The 16,241-nt window shown below is 43.7% G+C and overlaps 1 protein-coding gene across 1 annotated transcript in view; it reads right to left on the bottom strand.

Moving 5' to 3' along the window:
- Positions 1-14,572, bottom strand: part of IREB2 (iron responsive element binding protein 2) — a 34,825-nt gene extending 20,253 nt beyond the window's left edge. The window contains exons 1-8 of the mRNA XM_074296467.1: positions 14,377-14,572; positions 12,607-12,696; positions 7,872-8,037; positions 6,434-6,571; positions 5,388-5,609; positions 1,815-1,884; positions 1,334-1,517; positions 751-890 (exon numbers count right to left, since the gene is read on the bottom strand). Of these exons, the coding sequence (XP_074152568.1) occupies positions 751-890; positions 1,334-1,517; positions 1,815-1,884; positions 5,388-5,609; positions 6,434-6,571; positions 7,872-8,037; positions 12,607-12,696; positions 14,377-14,395 (1,029 nt within the window). The 5' untranslated portion in view covers positions 14,396-14,572. The remainder of the gene's footprint in view (positions 1-750; positions 891-1,333; positions 1,518-1,814; positions 1,885-5,387; positions 5,610-6,433; positions 6,572-7,871; positions 8,038-12,606; positions 12,697-14,376) is intronic.
- Positions 14,573-16,241: the final 1,669 nt, after the last annotated feature.

Below are 16,241 nucleotides of genomic sequence, written 5' to 3'. Positions count from 1 at the left end.
ATCAATTTTGAATTTATAAGGAGAGGCAAATGCCCAATGTGAAACACACCCACATATACAAAAACCCCAAAAAGAGTATCTGAGGCGGGCTGTGAGCTGTGGGGCCCGGTCCGAGTGCAGGGGACCAGTACTGCCCTGTCTCCTTGGGAGAACTCGGACCAGTTACAAGCTTTCTGGTGTATAAAAGGAGAGGGTCCCAAAGCCTCTGACATGGATGAGGCTCCCTGTGAGCCATGATGGATTGGTTCTGCTCTGTACTGGTCTCAGAGAGGTCAAATTACCACCAGGATCACACAGCCACACATGACAAAGGAGACTTTGACCTAAAGCCAGTTCTACCCACCATTCCCTGTCTAAATAAAAGGAAAGGGCACATTATTAAATTAGGTATTAACAACCTAATTAAGCCTTTTATCTATAAAAGCATTTATAACTAATAAAGCATTAAGAGTAAGCTAATAACTTTCTCATGGCCCTGAGCTGACATATACTAGCAGGGATCCTCCTACTCAAACTGTGGTTCCCAGAGTTGCTTTGGCTAAAAAATTCATCCCTTTGTGACCATCCCAGTGAAGAAGCCGTTCCTCAGTCCCTTAACATGCCTGTCCAGGTCAGTAGGACAGGTCGGTTCACATACCACTGGCTCGTCTTTCAAGAACCAAGTTACCTCCATTGGAAAAAAGCATCTGACAAGATTCTCCTAAAAACAAGGTTATTAAGGTCATCTACTGAAATAGGACTTTCACTTACCTTTGTAATACCAAGAACCACATCTATGGATGTGGCCAAAGGACCTGATGACCCAATCAATTCACAGCCAACCACCTCTGGCAGTGTCAGAGAGACTGGAAGACCCAACATGACCGCCTCGGTCTCGATGCCACCGACTCCTGCCAAGAGACAAAAGGGCCTTTGTCAGCCTGAGGCTCAGGACCCCTCCAGGCTAAGCTGTCTCTGAATCACCTCACACACACAGGGTCTTCAGAGATGACACTTTCTGTAGGGGGCGCTGGGCAGGTGGGGGCCAAGGTCCAGCCCCATTGCGGCTTCCCTTCAGGCAGTCCATTAAGGCTTCGAAATCTGACAGGATTTTTCGGAAGATAGGAAGCTGCGGCATAGCCCCTCCCAAGCAAGATGAAAGAGAATGGCGGAGTCCTTGAACGCCATGGAGGCAGGGGTCAAGGGGCTCGGAGTCAGGAGGTGTCATGGGGTCCTCCCCATCTGCCTGGGGCAGGGATCACGGGGCTGTTTTTCCCCTTAACATAATGACTCTATAAGAAGTAAGGGCAGGCCCAAAGCTAACTGCGAGAAATAGGCCGTGGTCGTCACTTACCCCAGCCCAGGATGCCCAAGCCGTTCACCATGGTGATATGGGAATCTGTTCCCACCACGCTGTCTGGGAAGAATAACTTCTCTCCTTCAAACACCACTCTTGACAAATACTCCAAATTCACTTGATGAGCCATTCCAGTTCCAGGGGGGATTAGAGTCACATTCTTAAAAACTTTTGAACTCCACTATATTGTTTACAAACACAAAAAGGAAAGTTAGTTCCTATTTATAGCAATTTGTGATTGTTTCATAATCATGCATAAATGAGCATTTAAAATACTGGAATTAATGCTCTAAGGTCTATGCAAGACAACAAAATATGAAAATGTTAACTTTACAAAATAAATTTTAAAGAAAAAAAAAATAACTTCCAACAGACCACTAGAAAAAGCAAACATTTTTAATATTCCTGCTGTTTGAAATCTTTTATTATTTTACAAGTCTCCATATAGGAGTTTTAATTCCTCCAACAATTTATATACCTTGAAAAATTGTAGCCTCTCTCGATTTCGGCCAAATTCTACCTCTTGGTTTTTTAACACTGTTTCAGGCCTAAAAGAGAAAACAGTTAATATTAAATTTACTAATTACACATTGTCATACACAATCCAGAAACCCATACACTTTACTGGACTTCTCAGAATCAGATGATTTTATTTTCCAACCACAAAGAAACATCCTCCTTAAGCCAGACAAGGGGGATTTTGTTGCCCTGCAATATCAAATGAGCTAGCAAATGTTAAATCCTTTGGCAATTAACTATTATTGTTATTTGCTCATGTTCTTGCTAGGCCCTCAAAACATAACACTGGGAGAAATTTTAGTAAATCCGCTTTTATCTGTTTGGTGTTTTAAATGAAGCCAATATAAAAGCATGCAAGAATCTTTGGTGGGCTTTGCTTAGAAAGAAATCAACCAATCAATAAACAAACAAACACTTATTTAATACCTATTAAGTGTCATTACATTTCCAACCACTTGAACAGGAGTGAAGAAATGGACTCATCCAAAATAGTTTCTCCAGCTGCTCCTCTATCAGCTTTTATGCCACAGGAATTTACAAATATACTTCAAATAATCATTTCATAGTAACACCAATAAACACATTAGAACTAAATCCTGCCATAAAATCTAGCTGGAATAATACTTAGCCCCAGGTAGTGTGTGAATCCCTGGGTCTCCAATTAATGATAGAGTCAGATGCATTTAGCATTTTCACAGAACCAATATAATGACTTCAGGCAGGAAATGCCTGTATTTTAAAAGGTCCAAATAGCATGTTATATAAAAGTGCTAACTTCTTGAGTCCTAACAAAGAAATTGTTAGAAATGGTTTTCTTCCCCACTACTATCATGATTGTAAATATTTTATTTAATGGTTATTATTTGAAGTTTTTTTCAATCAAGGTGAGATTAGGAAAAAAATGTATTTTTAGTTGCCAGCAAATAATTAATTGGTGACTAGATCCTTAATGATAAACTATATAATCCTCAAGGCAGTATCAGTTTTAAACAATTTTTTCCCAACCTGACTTCTCTAAACAATGCCATCGACCAATAATCACTTGAACCCACACAAGTTTTCAGTATTTCTGGAGCAGTTTCTCTAAGACTACTGAAGAGACTTGTAGGGAATAGATAATATTTCCAGACACTCAAATTTACAGTGACTTACTCTGTAATAAATGTGTGAATGAAAATTTTTTTCTTTAAAATAGGCAAAAGTGACTATATGTGGTAAGTTCATATAATTTTCTTACTATTTGTTTGATTCTATCAAATGTCTCTATCATACAAATTCATTAACATAAAAAGGGCTGAAATCTTGGAGTATTCAGGCTACATCAATTGATATGGTAATTCCCCTTCCCCCCAAGATAAAGAAAATAGAGATAGTTAGAAAATTTTTATTCCAAAGTGAAATTGTAAAAATAAATTGTTGTGGCTGACTCTTCTTATATTCATAAAGATATATGTAAGATACTATCCCTGCTTTCATGGAACTGTAACTCTTTTTGAGTTCTATCATTTAAGTAGAAAAGCCTAGTAATTAAAAATAGCAAACAATTCTCTTCTCATTACTAGAAAAAGATTTCATATTTTGCCATATTTGAAGAGAATGAATTTAGAGTATTAGCAAAAAAAAAAAAAAAAAAAAAGAAAAAGAAAAAATACATTCTTGTGCTAATATATCATTCCTTTTAGATTAGCTTCTGTATAGGAAGACAAGTTAAATTTCAAAGTTGACTGCCACCTATCAGTCAGGATGACTGAGTAGCAAAAAACTGGGTGCTACAAAATTAAATTAATGCTAAAAGACTTGAGGTTATGTGGAATTCTGGGAAAGAGGCCTCTTTTGTCATATGCAAACTAGGAAGAAATGTTAACAAATCAAGATGCTACGGGAAATCAAGCTAGAGGGAAATGCTTAGGTTGGTTGAATCCTCTTGGAATTGTTTTTAAGTGTTTTATCTTCAAATTAAAAAAAAAATCTTCAAAGGAAAGAAATTCAGACTCTTAAGCAAGATAATAGCTATACTAATCACTAAAAGGAATACTACTTTATTTTCATCATTTTTAGTACAATTATTTTCTTGTCTTAAAGAGCATTTTCATGCTTTAGTTAGGATAACATCAGAATTAACCAGGGATCCATGCCCAAGACTTGCTTTGAAAAATGACAAACTTGAAGACAACAAAGAGTAAAACTACCCGGAAAGAATATAAGTCTAACAGTGCTTCTAACACTTCTATTAATCAAAACAATAACCTCTCCTTGGAAGGATTTATGGGATTTGAATGATGCAATTTTTAGCACCCTAAAAATTATTTCCCATGAAAACACAAACCAAAATACTTATAATCAAAAGTCTGGAAAGCTAAGCCCAAGGAGGATTTCGACAATGGTGTCCCAGTCCTGAAGCTGGTTTCTAATTCTAGCCCTAGCACCTACTCCTAGGGACTCTGGTCAACTTGATAACTTTGTTATCACTTAGTTTTCTCATCTAACAGTGGTTCTGAAGAAAATGTTTTCTAAAACCAGCCCTCTGTTGATGTCCTTGATGGAAGCAAGCTTCCACAATTAAAGCCGAGCCTGTTGCAGCAGCCCACTAGCTCCCAGTGATTGCCCACAAAAAAGGGACATCTATTTTCTGCAGTAAATAACAATTCTTATATTTACTCTAATTCACAAACTGAATTTACACCAAGTGTTTCTTCCAAATTGAGCTCATGCTCACTTCCTTTCTAGAGGGCAATAAGCCATTTCAGTGAGCACTTTGAAATTATTAAAAAATTCTGGAGCTGGTGGGCCCTTGGAGTTAATCTCATGTAAAAATAGGAGAACTACATCTCTGAGGGGGCAAGTGGAGGGCTCAGGATCAGCCAGTTGGTTTTCTTCCCACCAAAGCATAGTCGCTCCAAATGGATTATCTAGCTCTCCAATACTATGGCAGCCCAAATTCACTCATATGGTTTGCTTAAAAACTGGAAAAACAAAGAACCGAATGCTTCCTAGCTCTGAGAATGGAGACCACTTCCTGGTTGCCTGGACCTCTAGTCCAATCTAACACCACCAGTTGACAAATACCCTGAAGTTCTCTAACTCCATGTGATAGCATCCTCCAAGACTAGCTTTTGAACCCCACTGTTTAGGGGAAGTTAATTTTTCACTAAGATTTACATATAGTTTCCAAGTTCTTCAACTATCTTTCCTTGAATATGCGCTAGGGAAGGGGAGTGAAACAGTTTGCTTCAGTAAAAATCAACAGAATACAGTTTCCTTGGAGCTTTTGGGTAGTTAACATTGGTAACAAATTTGACTACTTTGATAACAATCTGTTTCCTTGACTCTTTAAACTGTGATCACCAAGAAAAATAAAAATGTTATTGAAAGGTCATTTCAAATATGCAAGATCATTTAATACTATCACTAATACAGACTAGTAACCTTAATGTTAATTGTGTTTTGCTTTGGGGGAAAAAAAGAAGATATAATTTCAACTGGGAAAAAAAAAATATAGCACTAGTAAATGCCAATGAAAATTGGTTCATACTCAGGCACTGGTTGTAAATGAAAAGGACACAGGATAGGCGTGTTCTCAATCTGCGCAGAAAATTTTCCTGAGTTGCGGCCCAGTTCTCCACCATCACATGGCCCTCGGCAAGTAGTTTGACCTCTGCAAGAGACTTTTCGAGGCTGGACTTTAAGTGGAGAAAGTTTGCCTGTTGTTTTCTGCAGCTCACCACCTCCAGGATTTGGAGCATTCTGTATTGCACTGTTATTCCAAAGAGAAAAAGAATTCTATAAGGAGAGATCGTTATAAAAGTGGAATAAGTTTAGCTTGACAAAATAAGACATGCAGTTTAAGACAAGACTTCAAAATGGATTCAGGAGCTTTTCTGAAGGGAAATAAAGATAAAATAAAAATACGTGACATAAAACAAGCAACATCCTGACTACAAAAAACAAACAGGAATTTGATATATAAAATGGAATTACATTTCTAAATAATCACCCAAATGAAATCATGATTTAAGTTATATTATGTTTAAATAATGAAGCATTTTTTAAATTCTAGGACTGGCCTTTTTCTTATTAAATAATACCAATTTTAAAGCCAGTTCCTTAGCCCTTGCTTTAATCTAGATTGTAGGATAATAATCTCTCTCATGGTTATATGAATCTGTTGTTCAGGACATCAAAGATAAACCGAATAGACAACCCTTCATCCATCGCCTCCAGCTATATATATATATACACACACACACACATACATGACCCATAACAATAATTTTGGAAGAAAAAGGAAATTACAAATGAATTTTTGAGTTTACTTTGACAAGGTAGTTTCCTTAAAAACTTAATATATATATTCTTATGTAAGTCAATAGCAATGTTCAAACTTGAAATACAGGATAAACACTAACAAAATCTTTACCAGAACAAAAATTCACCAGCCTACCAACTTTACTCCTTTTCTTTCAAAACAACATATAATAAAACCTTTCACAAGGTTACAATATCACAGTTTATCTCTCAGAAAGTGGATAACTAGTTATTTGCAATATTGTTTTAATGATTACAGCTCCAGACAAATACCATTTACTGAAGTCAATTTGCAACGAATGGTCAACAGTGAGATCTGTAGGGCAGGCAGGATGGACATTCTTAGGATCTCCCCCAAGAGTCTTCACTGCTTCTCTCATAGCAGCAAAATCCACCATTGCTGGTATCCCCCTATAAAAAAAAAAAAAGATCACGTGTTCAACTATAGTTAAAATAAGGAAGAAAATAAAACAATAAGATATTACAAATTATCAAGCAAAATATCCTTTTATGCATGAATAAAAATCTTTAAAATGTGTCTGTTCTTACATTTTCAGCTTTAAAGTATCTTTTTATTGGGCATTCATTTTGAATCAAAGACTCACTGGTTATACAAAGAGATTTTTTTTTGCTTGATTCCATGGCATAGTATTGAGCACACAAGATTTGGAATGAGAAGACCTGGGTTTGAACTGCAGTTTTCATAATGTAACCTTAAACAAATTACCTATCTTCCATCTCATCCATCTAACCACAGGCTGGAAATAGATTTCCCTTCCAGTTAGGATTCTATTCTGTAAAGTGTAGTTTTTCACATGTTAGAATACAAGTCAAATCTCTCACACACCGAAGGCTGGCACTCATCGCATTCCTATCTTTCAGTACTTCAGTACCTGATGCCTCCAGAGTTGTTCAGTCAATGATTGTGATATTATGATACCTCTCATCCCAAATTTCAAAATTATTTCAGAACTCCCAACATTAAAATGTTCTATTCCCTCTAAAATTATATAGGAGAGGGGGCAGGTGATGCAGGGGAGAGAGCACTGGTCCTGGAGTCAGGAGGACCTGAGTTCAAATTCAGCTTCAGACATTTAACACTTAATAGCTAGTAAAATCGGGGCAAATTCCTTAACCCTAGTTGCCTCTCAATAAAAATGATAATGATTACAACAACAACCATAATATAATATGGTTATTATTATAACCATATATATTATAACCATAACCAATATAGAAGAAAGCTGCTGATGCATTAAAACAGATGTTATCTTCTGGAGTGGGAGTTGTGGGGGGGTGTCTCCCCTCAGGAACCTCAAACTTCTAAACTATAAAGGAAAGAGCTGGGCTACCAAGTGACTCCTCTTGCCTCAGACGACGGAGCTATTCTATGGAGTCTGTAAGTCAAAGTTTTGTTTTATTTCGTTTTTGTTTTTGCTGCAGATCATCTCACAGTTAACAAATCTACACATCCTAACACTGTTAATGAATTTGCAATGTTTTCATATTTCCATTCTCAACACTGGCAGTATAGAGTATTTATGCCAAAATGTAAGAGGAATAAATCTGATTTTAAAGAAATGTTTCAGTTCAGAAAATGCAATTTTATTGTTTACAGGCCAAGAGAAAGAAAGGAAAAAAGGTACATCAATGATCCTAAACAGAATACATTTTTATAATATATATTAGTCAAGAGTATACAAACACTTACGTAAAATCTTGAAGGAGAACCCGGGCAGGGAGAAAGGGCACTTCAACATTGTTTTGTTTATTTTTCCAATCTAAAATATTCACAACATCTTCCTTTTTTACTACGAAGCCATCACAATTTCGAACAGCAGCTTCCAGCAGTACCCGTATGGAGTAAGGCAGAGCATCTGGGGTTAGAGAAAATCACTTAATTAACTAAAGAGAGACTATCTTCGCTGTGTTTCTGTTTTGTTTTGTTTTAAAGTAAGAAACCCTGGAAAATATTATCACCCACAGGGTGACTGTCTTACTAAAGAAAACTCTTTGTGGTCTCTCCAAAAAGGACACCCAAATTCAGCTGCCACAAAAGCTTGGGTTCTAAAGCTTTTAAATTTAATCCTTTTTTATTAAGCTTTTCTCTTGCAACCTCATTAACTAAATTTAACTGATAGTTTTTAAAAAGCTTGGTTATCTGGTTTCTCAACCCACAACTGATTAAAAGTAACAATTCAAAAAGTGTTGATGCTAGAGTGTAAAAGGAAGCTTAATGAAACAAAGTGAAAATGAATGTAGAGACCCAAAAACAGAGAACCTTATTACTAAAGAATACAATTAATGGTGTATAATACATGTTCTTAAAAATGGCATAGAACAGTTCTTTAAAAAAAAAAATCAATTTTTACATTCAGCATTTTGTCAAGGAATAGTATAAGTTAAAAAAAAATTTTTTAAAGATCAACACTCCCAAATTGATCAAATTTTTAAAAATTTTCTAAAGGTAAGCTTCAATTAGCTGAACAAATCACTTAGGTAGAACACCTTAGTCACTAGCAATCCAAGAAATGCTTCTATAAGAAGTTTCACTATTTTCAAAAATTAGCTCAAATTTGGGGCAGCTAGGTGGCACAGTGGGTAGAGCACCAGCCCTTAAGTCAGGAGGACCCAAGTTCAAATCTGGTCTCAGACACTTAACACTTCCTAGCTGTGTGACCCTGGGCAAGTCACTTAACCCCAGTCTCAGAAAAAAAAAAAAAACCCTTCAAATTTGATTTATTTTTATAATAGAGTCTGCTATTTTCCCTTAAATCTCAATCTGTGTATAAATTTTAATAAGGATTTAGGGAGACCCTGATGGAAGCCAGACACTCAGTGCTCTAGGAAGAAAAATCCTAAGAGTAGATTTTGAGCACAGAGGAGGTTAAAAGAGGAAGAATAAATTATTATATTTAAACAAAAAACAAAAAAGGGAATATATAAAACAGCATAGCTCTTTTCTTCAGGTTTTTGAAGCATACGGAGAGATACAATGCTTTTAAGTTGAGATATTTTCATTGAGAAAGAACTAATTACAATATGCTAATGAGGGAGTTTAATACTAAAGCTTACTAAATGGACTAATGCTACAACCTTATTTCATTTCTTAATACAGTGAATGCTAAAGGTCTGATTGCAATGAATATTGTAAAATACTACCTTTAAACATTTTTTCCCTCTGCTCTCCCATTTTTCTTCCATGTCATTTTTTCCCCCCATTTTCTGTCTTCCATCAACCTGAGAGGTATTCTTTTAGCCCTTTCTTAAATTCCCTTCCTTCCTCATTCCACCTTCAATATCTGGTTCCAACTCCCAGCTGACTGTCAAGTCAAAGACTCAAGACTAATCAAGGCCAATATACATAGGAAGATGCGGCCAGGTTCTCAACCAACTTTAACATGTTTGATTTTCAGGGAAGGATGGCTATCTAGAGAGCACTGATGACAAATGATGTCATTCTACTCCTAGGCTGCCCTTCCTTTCTTTACTCCCCTCAAGACAGCACTAAAAAAACCCAAAAAACCAAACCAAACAAACAAACAAAAAAAAAAACCAGGCAAGGACAGTCAAAGATCTTATCACTTCCCTACCATACTTAATCTATTACCACAAGAATAACTGGTATCTATTTAGTATCTTAAAGCCCTAGACTATCTACTTATCACTGGGAAGTAGATGTTAAAGGTAATATTATCTCATTTTATATGAAAACTGGCTCAAAAAACTTAAGAAGTGTCTAATATAAATGCTTCCAGCTTGCAAGTACTGGAAAGTAAGATTTGCACCCAGATCTCTCCTTGACTCAAAGTCCAGCCTCTCCCCCAATGCCACAGGCTTTCATCCTTTTCCACATAACATTTCAAACCGTGATACAGACACATGACACACATCATCATGGCTGATGGATGAAAAGGGGGCTCAAATCTAAGCACAATTCTGCCTAATGATAATGTTCCATCTCAGGCAAGTAAGTCATTTTACCAGTTCTGTATCCTCTTCTGAAAGGGGGTTCCGAAATAGTGTGCTGAGGCGCCAGACTCTCAGCTGCAAAATTCCCAAGTTCAAACCAAATTAAAATGCAATGAAAAACGTTTTAACAAAATAAATATAGAACACAAATACCATTCATTTATGATTTTTAAAGTCAGCGGTGTACAATTTTTTCCAATTTAACTTTACATGGATTTTCTAATTTAGAAAAAAAAAAAAAGCAATAATTCACTTTTATATGATGGCTTTCAGCTTACAGTTTTTTTGTTTGTTTGTTTTGTTTTGTTTTTTAAATAATCAATCTGATTCCTAGTCTTACTAGTCCTCACTTCTAACCAAGGTGTTCCTCTCCCCAGCTTCCTCCTGGCTGCCCTATTCTTTCTTCGCACTTATCTAATTTCCCTGCCAAATACTGTTCCCCTCATTCATCTCTCCGTTTCTTCATGCTATTACATAGCAAGATCTAATAAAGTCTTCCTTACAGCTTAGCTTTGTATTTGGAAATTTTCTCCTCCTTAAAGGCGTCTAAATAATCTTTTTGTCTTAATCTAATATAAACTCTATTACAGAAACTACAATTCCAGTTAGGTAAAAGTCTGCATTTTAATCATTACTTACTAAAAAATATTTACTTTATTTGTAAAAAAAAAAAATTTCTACATTTACATTTTATAAGTTTTGTTGATACCTTGTTCTTCTGACATTAACTTCTAGACACAGACTCCCCATTCCATGCTATATTAAACTGAACATTCCCTTGTCATTAAGAAAAACTAAGCTATCCACAGAAGGACAAAAGCAGTATTTTGTGAGAGTCCATCTTTTTCATTGTGATTTTGGGCAGGTAAACTAAGCCACCATTTCTCACATTTTTTAAACATGTCTAGGCGCCTTTTGGGGGGATTTGAACACTCTTACTGATTGAATAGATAGTTACTGAGTATGTTGCCATGTCTGTTGGTTTTCAATGACACCGAATAATCTCAGGAATGTGCAAAGACAGCCCGTCAATGGGCACATCTTCACAAAACTGCAAGAGACTGAAGCTTTTAACATAGAGAAGAACCAAATGACTCAAATGATCCTCGTTTAATTCGATACATGGGCAGTTTTAAAATACCTGTTAGGTTAGACAATTTTGGTTAAAAAACAAACAAACAAAAACCCAGCTTTCATACTTTGTTCAGCTGCTCATGTACAGGGGAATCAAAAGTCTTTTGTGTTTCCAGTCAATTAGAATATTTTGAAAGAAAACCCTTCTTCCACTTTCTGGCACAAATTAAATTGTTCACAGCAAAGCAGAAAAAACAAAAAACTTCAGATGATGTGACTGCTACAGACTTTTTGTGTGAAATGCGCTCGTGTCCCTTCACTACAGATGATGACGATGAACATCATACACAAATCGGTGCTATTAAGATGCGAGGTGAGATCCTGTTTGTTGGGTGCAACACTTTACAATGGATCCTGTTAAAATGACAGACTGAGCAAAGGTCACAGATGTGGAGCTGAAAGGACCGTAGAACAACTCCTTCAATTTGCGGCGGAGGAAACCACGGCCCAGGACAGCCTTGTGCGAGACCCCGCGCTGAACCCTCCCTTTGATCTTCTCTCCAAATGGGAGATCTCACAAAATGCCTCAATATTTAAATCCTCTCATAAAGCGCCAGAGTCCCTCTGCCAGGATGATGCCGCATAAGTGAATCAATCAGAGTCGGGGATTTAAACCCAATATAACCTCCACAGATCACACAAACAATTCTGTTAATTTAGTTAATCACAAGAACAAAGGGGAGGGGCATCCCTCGGTGGCCACCTGCCAACGCACCAGAAATCAGGCCGCCGGCCACTGTCTCCTCCGGCTCCACACCAGCCCGGGCATGGAAATCCTCCCCCTCTAGGACTTCTGTCCCCTGCCTAGGAAACTACCGGGCTCCGGTGACCCACTTAGCCTCCCGGAGTTCTGTGGCCACAGATGATACCTGTCACCCCCCCCAGGTGCCCTGCGAGTGTGGCCCACTGGTGCCAGGGGGATTGAGGAAAGGAGAGGCGACATCATCCCAAAGCCATGACCCACTGGGGAAAGAGAAGGCAGTCTTCAATTAGCAGCCATTTATTAAGTGCCTGCTGTGTACAAAGGATTACATTAGGCCCTGGGAACATGAACACTGGCTCCAGGGGAGAGGAGGGCAGGAAGGCTTTCAGGAGGAGGCGGCATCTGAACCAGGCTTTGAAAGACCCAGAAATGGGGGGGAGGGGGAGTCATGAGGAGCCACTAGTGTCACCTTCACACAGAAAGCACCAAAGGACAAAGTGTTAAAATACTTGTCCCTGAAAAAACCGAAAACATTCCTCTAATAACACAACATCCCACGGGCCCATTCAGACTTCAAAAGTGGCACCCGAACATCAAGCAAGAGACCCGTGGCGCCCCCCGGCCCCGGAGACATTACCATACTGGGTGCCTCCGAGCTTGGGGAGGTTGAAGAACCGGCCGGCGGGGCGCTCGGGCAGGGCTTCGAGAAAGTCCTCAAAGGCGCTTCCTGGGGGAGAGGAAAAGTCAGCAACTCCGTACAGGTACAGGTCTGGGCCCCGCCCCCCAGGCCAGCGGGGGAGTGGGGCAGCACAGGCCAACGCCCCCTCCCCCAGAGCTCAGGCCGGGGCTCTGGGACCCCTGACCTACCATCACCGCTCGGGGGTTCTGTACCCAGGCCCCTGCAGCCCAGCGCAGGGCGGCCCCCAGAGCTCAGGCAGACAGCCCCGTGGGGGTCCCCACCCAGGCCCCAGGGCGGCCCCCAGAGCTCAGGCAGACAGCCCCGTGGGGGTCCCACCCAGGCCCCAGGGCGGCCCCCAGAGCTCAGGCAGACAGCCCCGTGGGGGTCCCCACCCAGGCCCCAGGGTGGCCCCCAGAGCTCAGGCAGACAGCCCCGTGGGGGTCCCACCCAGGCCCCAGGGCGGCCCCCCGAGCTCAGGCAGACAGCCCCGTGGGGGGCCCACCCAGGCCCCTGCAGACCAGCGCAGGGCGGCCCCCCAGAGCTCAGGCAGACAGCCCGTGGGGGTCCCACCCGGGCCCCTTAGCCTTCCACAGACCCAGCGCAGGGTGGCCCCCAGGGCAGTACCGGACTCCCCGGGACAGAGCCGTCCTCCCAAGCCCCCATCCACCACGGGGGTCCCACGCTCAGGCGGTGCTCCTGGCCCACCTCACCTCCTAGGACGCACCAGCTGCCCCAGGACCCGCAGCTTTCTCCAGACCGGTGCGGAGGATGCTCCCCGACCAGCCCGATCCCCCAGGCCAGAGCTCGGCTCTCCGGACCCCCACCCCCCACCGCTGGGTCACTCCGCCCAGGGCTGAGGCTCACCGGAGCCACTGAAGGGGGCAGAGGTTCAGATCCACCAACATTAGGCGCCTACTACATGCACGACCCCGCCTTCGTAGGTGAGGGCCCTTGGGGGGAAGCCGCAAGGGCTTAAGGAATGCTGGGGGCAGGCCGCAGACGGGGCGGGCTGTTCCTGGTACCCCGCTCCGCAGCAGTCGGTGCTTAATTAGTGTGTGTGGCTAAGGCCCGAAATGAAGGGGCGCTTTTTTGGTGGCTGGAAAAAGAGACAGAGGGAGCTGTCATGGTGGCGATTCAGAACCTGCATTTATTAATCGACTACTGTGTGCAGGGACAAGGGGCCCAGGGAAGCTCACCCTCCACAGGGAGCAACAAGGAAGTCAGAGGAATGGGGAGGAGGGCGCTGCTCCCAGTCTCAGTTTCCCCATCTGTTCAATGGGCTAAGGATGGCGAGATGCCCCTGGTGCCCCGAGGCCCAAGATAAAGAAGGGCCCAAACACGGGCTGCGGGGTGAAGGAAGGTCGCTCCTCTCTGGGCACTCCCCCCCTCCCCCGGGCAGGCAGGTCCGGGCAAACCCCCGGTGCTGTCTAAGTGCTTGGAGGGGGAGGAGCGGAGGAAGACCGGAGCTTGCTCGGTGACCTATGCGCCGCCCGAAGGCAAGGCCCGGGTTACCTCCCTGAGGGTCCTCGGCCCGGGCAGGAAGAGTCGGGCCCAGCGCGGCCTGCGAGGCCCCGGGGCCCGGAGACGGACATGACTCCGGCCCCAGCCCGGCTCGCAGAGGGGAGCGCGGCCCGAGGCCGGGGCCCGGGGGCGGCTCGAGGCGGGGCCCGCGCCGGGCAGGGCCCGCCGAAGGACGCGGGGCCGGGGCCGGGGCCGGCGCGGACTGACCTGCACTGGGGGTGTCCATCGCCGGCGACCATATTCTCCCTGCGGGGAGGGGAAGCGAGCGGAGCTGGGGGGAGGGGGGATCCCGGAGGGCAGGGGGAGGGCCGCGCAAACACCGCGAGAGCTGCCGCCACGGCTACAGCCACGGCCACGGCCCCCTCGCGCTCCCCCCCGCGCTAGGCTCCCGCGAGACCCTCCAGACGTGGGAACAAAGAAAGAGAAGCGAGCGGGCGAGCGAAGGAGGAGGGGAAAGCTCGCGAGAAGTGCCGCGGCTGTAATCTCGCGAGCGATCTAAGAGGCTGGGATCGAGCACGCATGCGCTCTTTCGAGGAAGCGTGGCTCCGGGAGCGACCCGTAGCGAAGTCCCTCGTCCCTCCCCGGCGGCGCCGAAGGCAGTGCCCCGTAGGGGCGGGCTAGTTGCCATCCCCTCAGGGGCCGCTAAGGGCGTTGCCACCTGGGGCCCTGCCTCTTTTCAGCTGGTGAAATGGCGGCCTTGAGGGGCGGAGCGGTAACGGGACTCCTACTCATCCCCCAAGCTCCCTTCGGAGGCCGAAGGCCGCCACTTAATTAAGCGCCTTCTGTGCGCCAGGCCCCGAGCTAAATGCTGGGAAAACAGACAAACCCCAAACTGTGGCTGTCCTCGAGAAAACCCTAAGCAGGGGCGGGAGGACTCGCTGACCCCCGTGGGTACTGGCTGGCCCGGGGGAGGGGCACTGAGAGAAGATGGGAGGGGGTGCAGTGCGGACTTGGCCCCGTGCAGGCTAAAGCTCGGGCTTAGGAGGCGCAGCCCACTGCGCGGCGTTGCTAACTTAGGAAAGGCCTTCATATCCCTGGGAGGGTCGTCATTTCGGCCTGGAGGCAGTGGGAGCCAGGACCTGAGGGGGGGAGGGGTCGGCTCGAAGAAAGGGGGCGTCTCTAGTTCCAGACAGAAAGGATGACTGGGCAGGGGTCCGAGAACCAGATAAGAAACCCCGCCCATCGGCTCTTGCTCCCTGCTCACATTAGCTGAGCTCAATTCTGGTGAAATAGGGGAGAGACCCTCCCCCAAATCTGAGACATTTACCACAAGCCTGCTTTGTGCGTGCTGTTCTGGGGGGGGGGGGCGGAAAAACAAAACTGGAAGGACGCCTGCCCCTTCCGGGTGGGAAGTGCCCCGCGTGGATGGGAATGTGCACCTGGAACCGATTCGTCATTTCAGCAACCGGGAGAATGGGGAAACAGGTGTAGACAGAACCTCCTGCACGGACCCGGCGTTGGGCCACGCGGGATGGGAAGTCGTCCCGCCGAACTGAGCCGAGGAGGAGAAGGATCTAGAGGGTTAGAACTGTATCCATGGGAAAGCTGATTCGGAGAGTGGGAATGCGGAGACCGCATTGGAGGCGGCCGGGAGTGATACCTTGGACAGCTTCCTTCTCCCCATGGGATTCCTTAAGTCTTCCTAGAGAAGCCTCTGCTTCCCCACGGTTCTAGTCCCTCCCTTGGACCATGCTCTACCTTTCCTAACACCCCCGCGGGCATGGTTACCGCTCCTCGGTTACCTAACCCTAGCTCTGTGGCTTTCCTGCATATCGTATTCCAAGCCCTCAGCTCCTTTCCCTGTGGCTTCATGCCATCCGAATGGGTTTGTTTCTGGCTGCTTGAAGTATTCTCTCCTTGACCTGGGAGCTCGGGAATTTGGCTATTTGTTCCTGGATTAGCTTTTGAACACGCTCCACCTTTCCTAACACCTGCCGTGGCACATGACCAAGTTACGGACACTGCCTCTCACTGAAGCCTAAAATGGAATTATTTGTTGTCCCTGTTATTAGCTTATGAGCTTCCTCTGCCCGTCGGTTTTGACTTTCCTCCCCTCCCCCAGAACAGCAAAA

The sequence above is a fragment of the Sminthopsis crassicaudata genome, chromosome 2, assembly GCF_048593235.1.
Source record: "Sminthopsis crassicaudata isolate SCR6 chromosome 2, ASM4859323v1, whole genome shotgun sequence".
NCBI classification, from domain to species: domain Eukaryota; kingdom Metazoa; phylum Chordata; class Mammalia; order Dasyuromorphia; family Dasyuridae; genus Sminthopsis; species Sminthopsis crassicaudata.
This window is presented reverse-complemented; position numbering and strand designations above follow the sequence as displayed.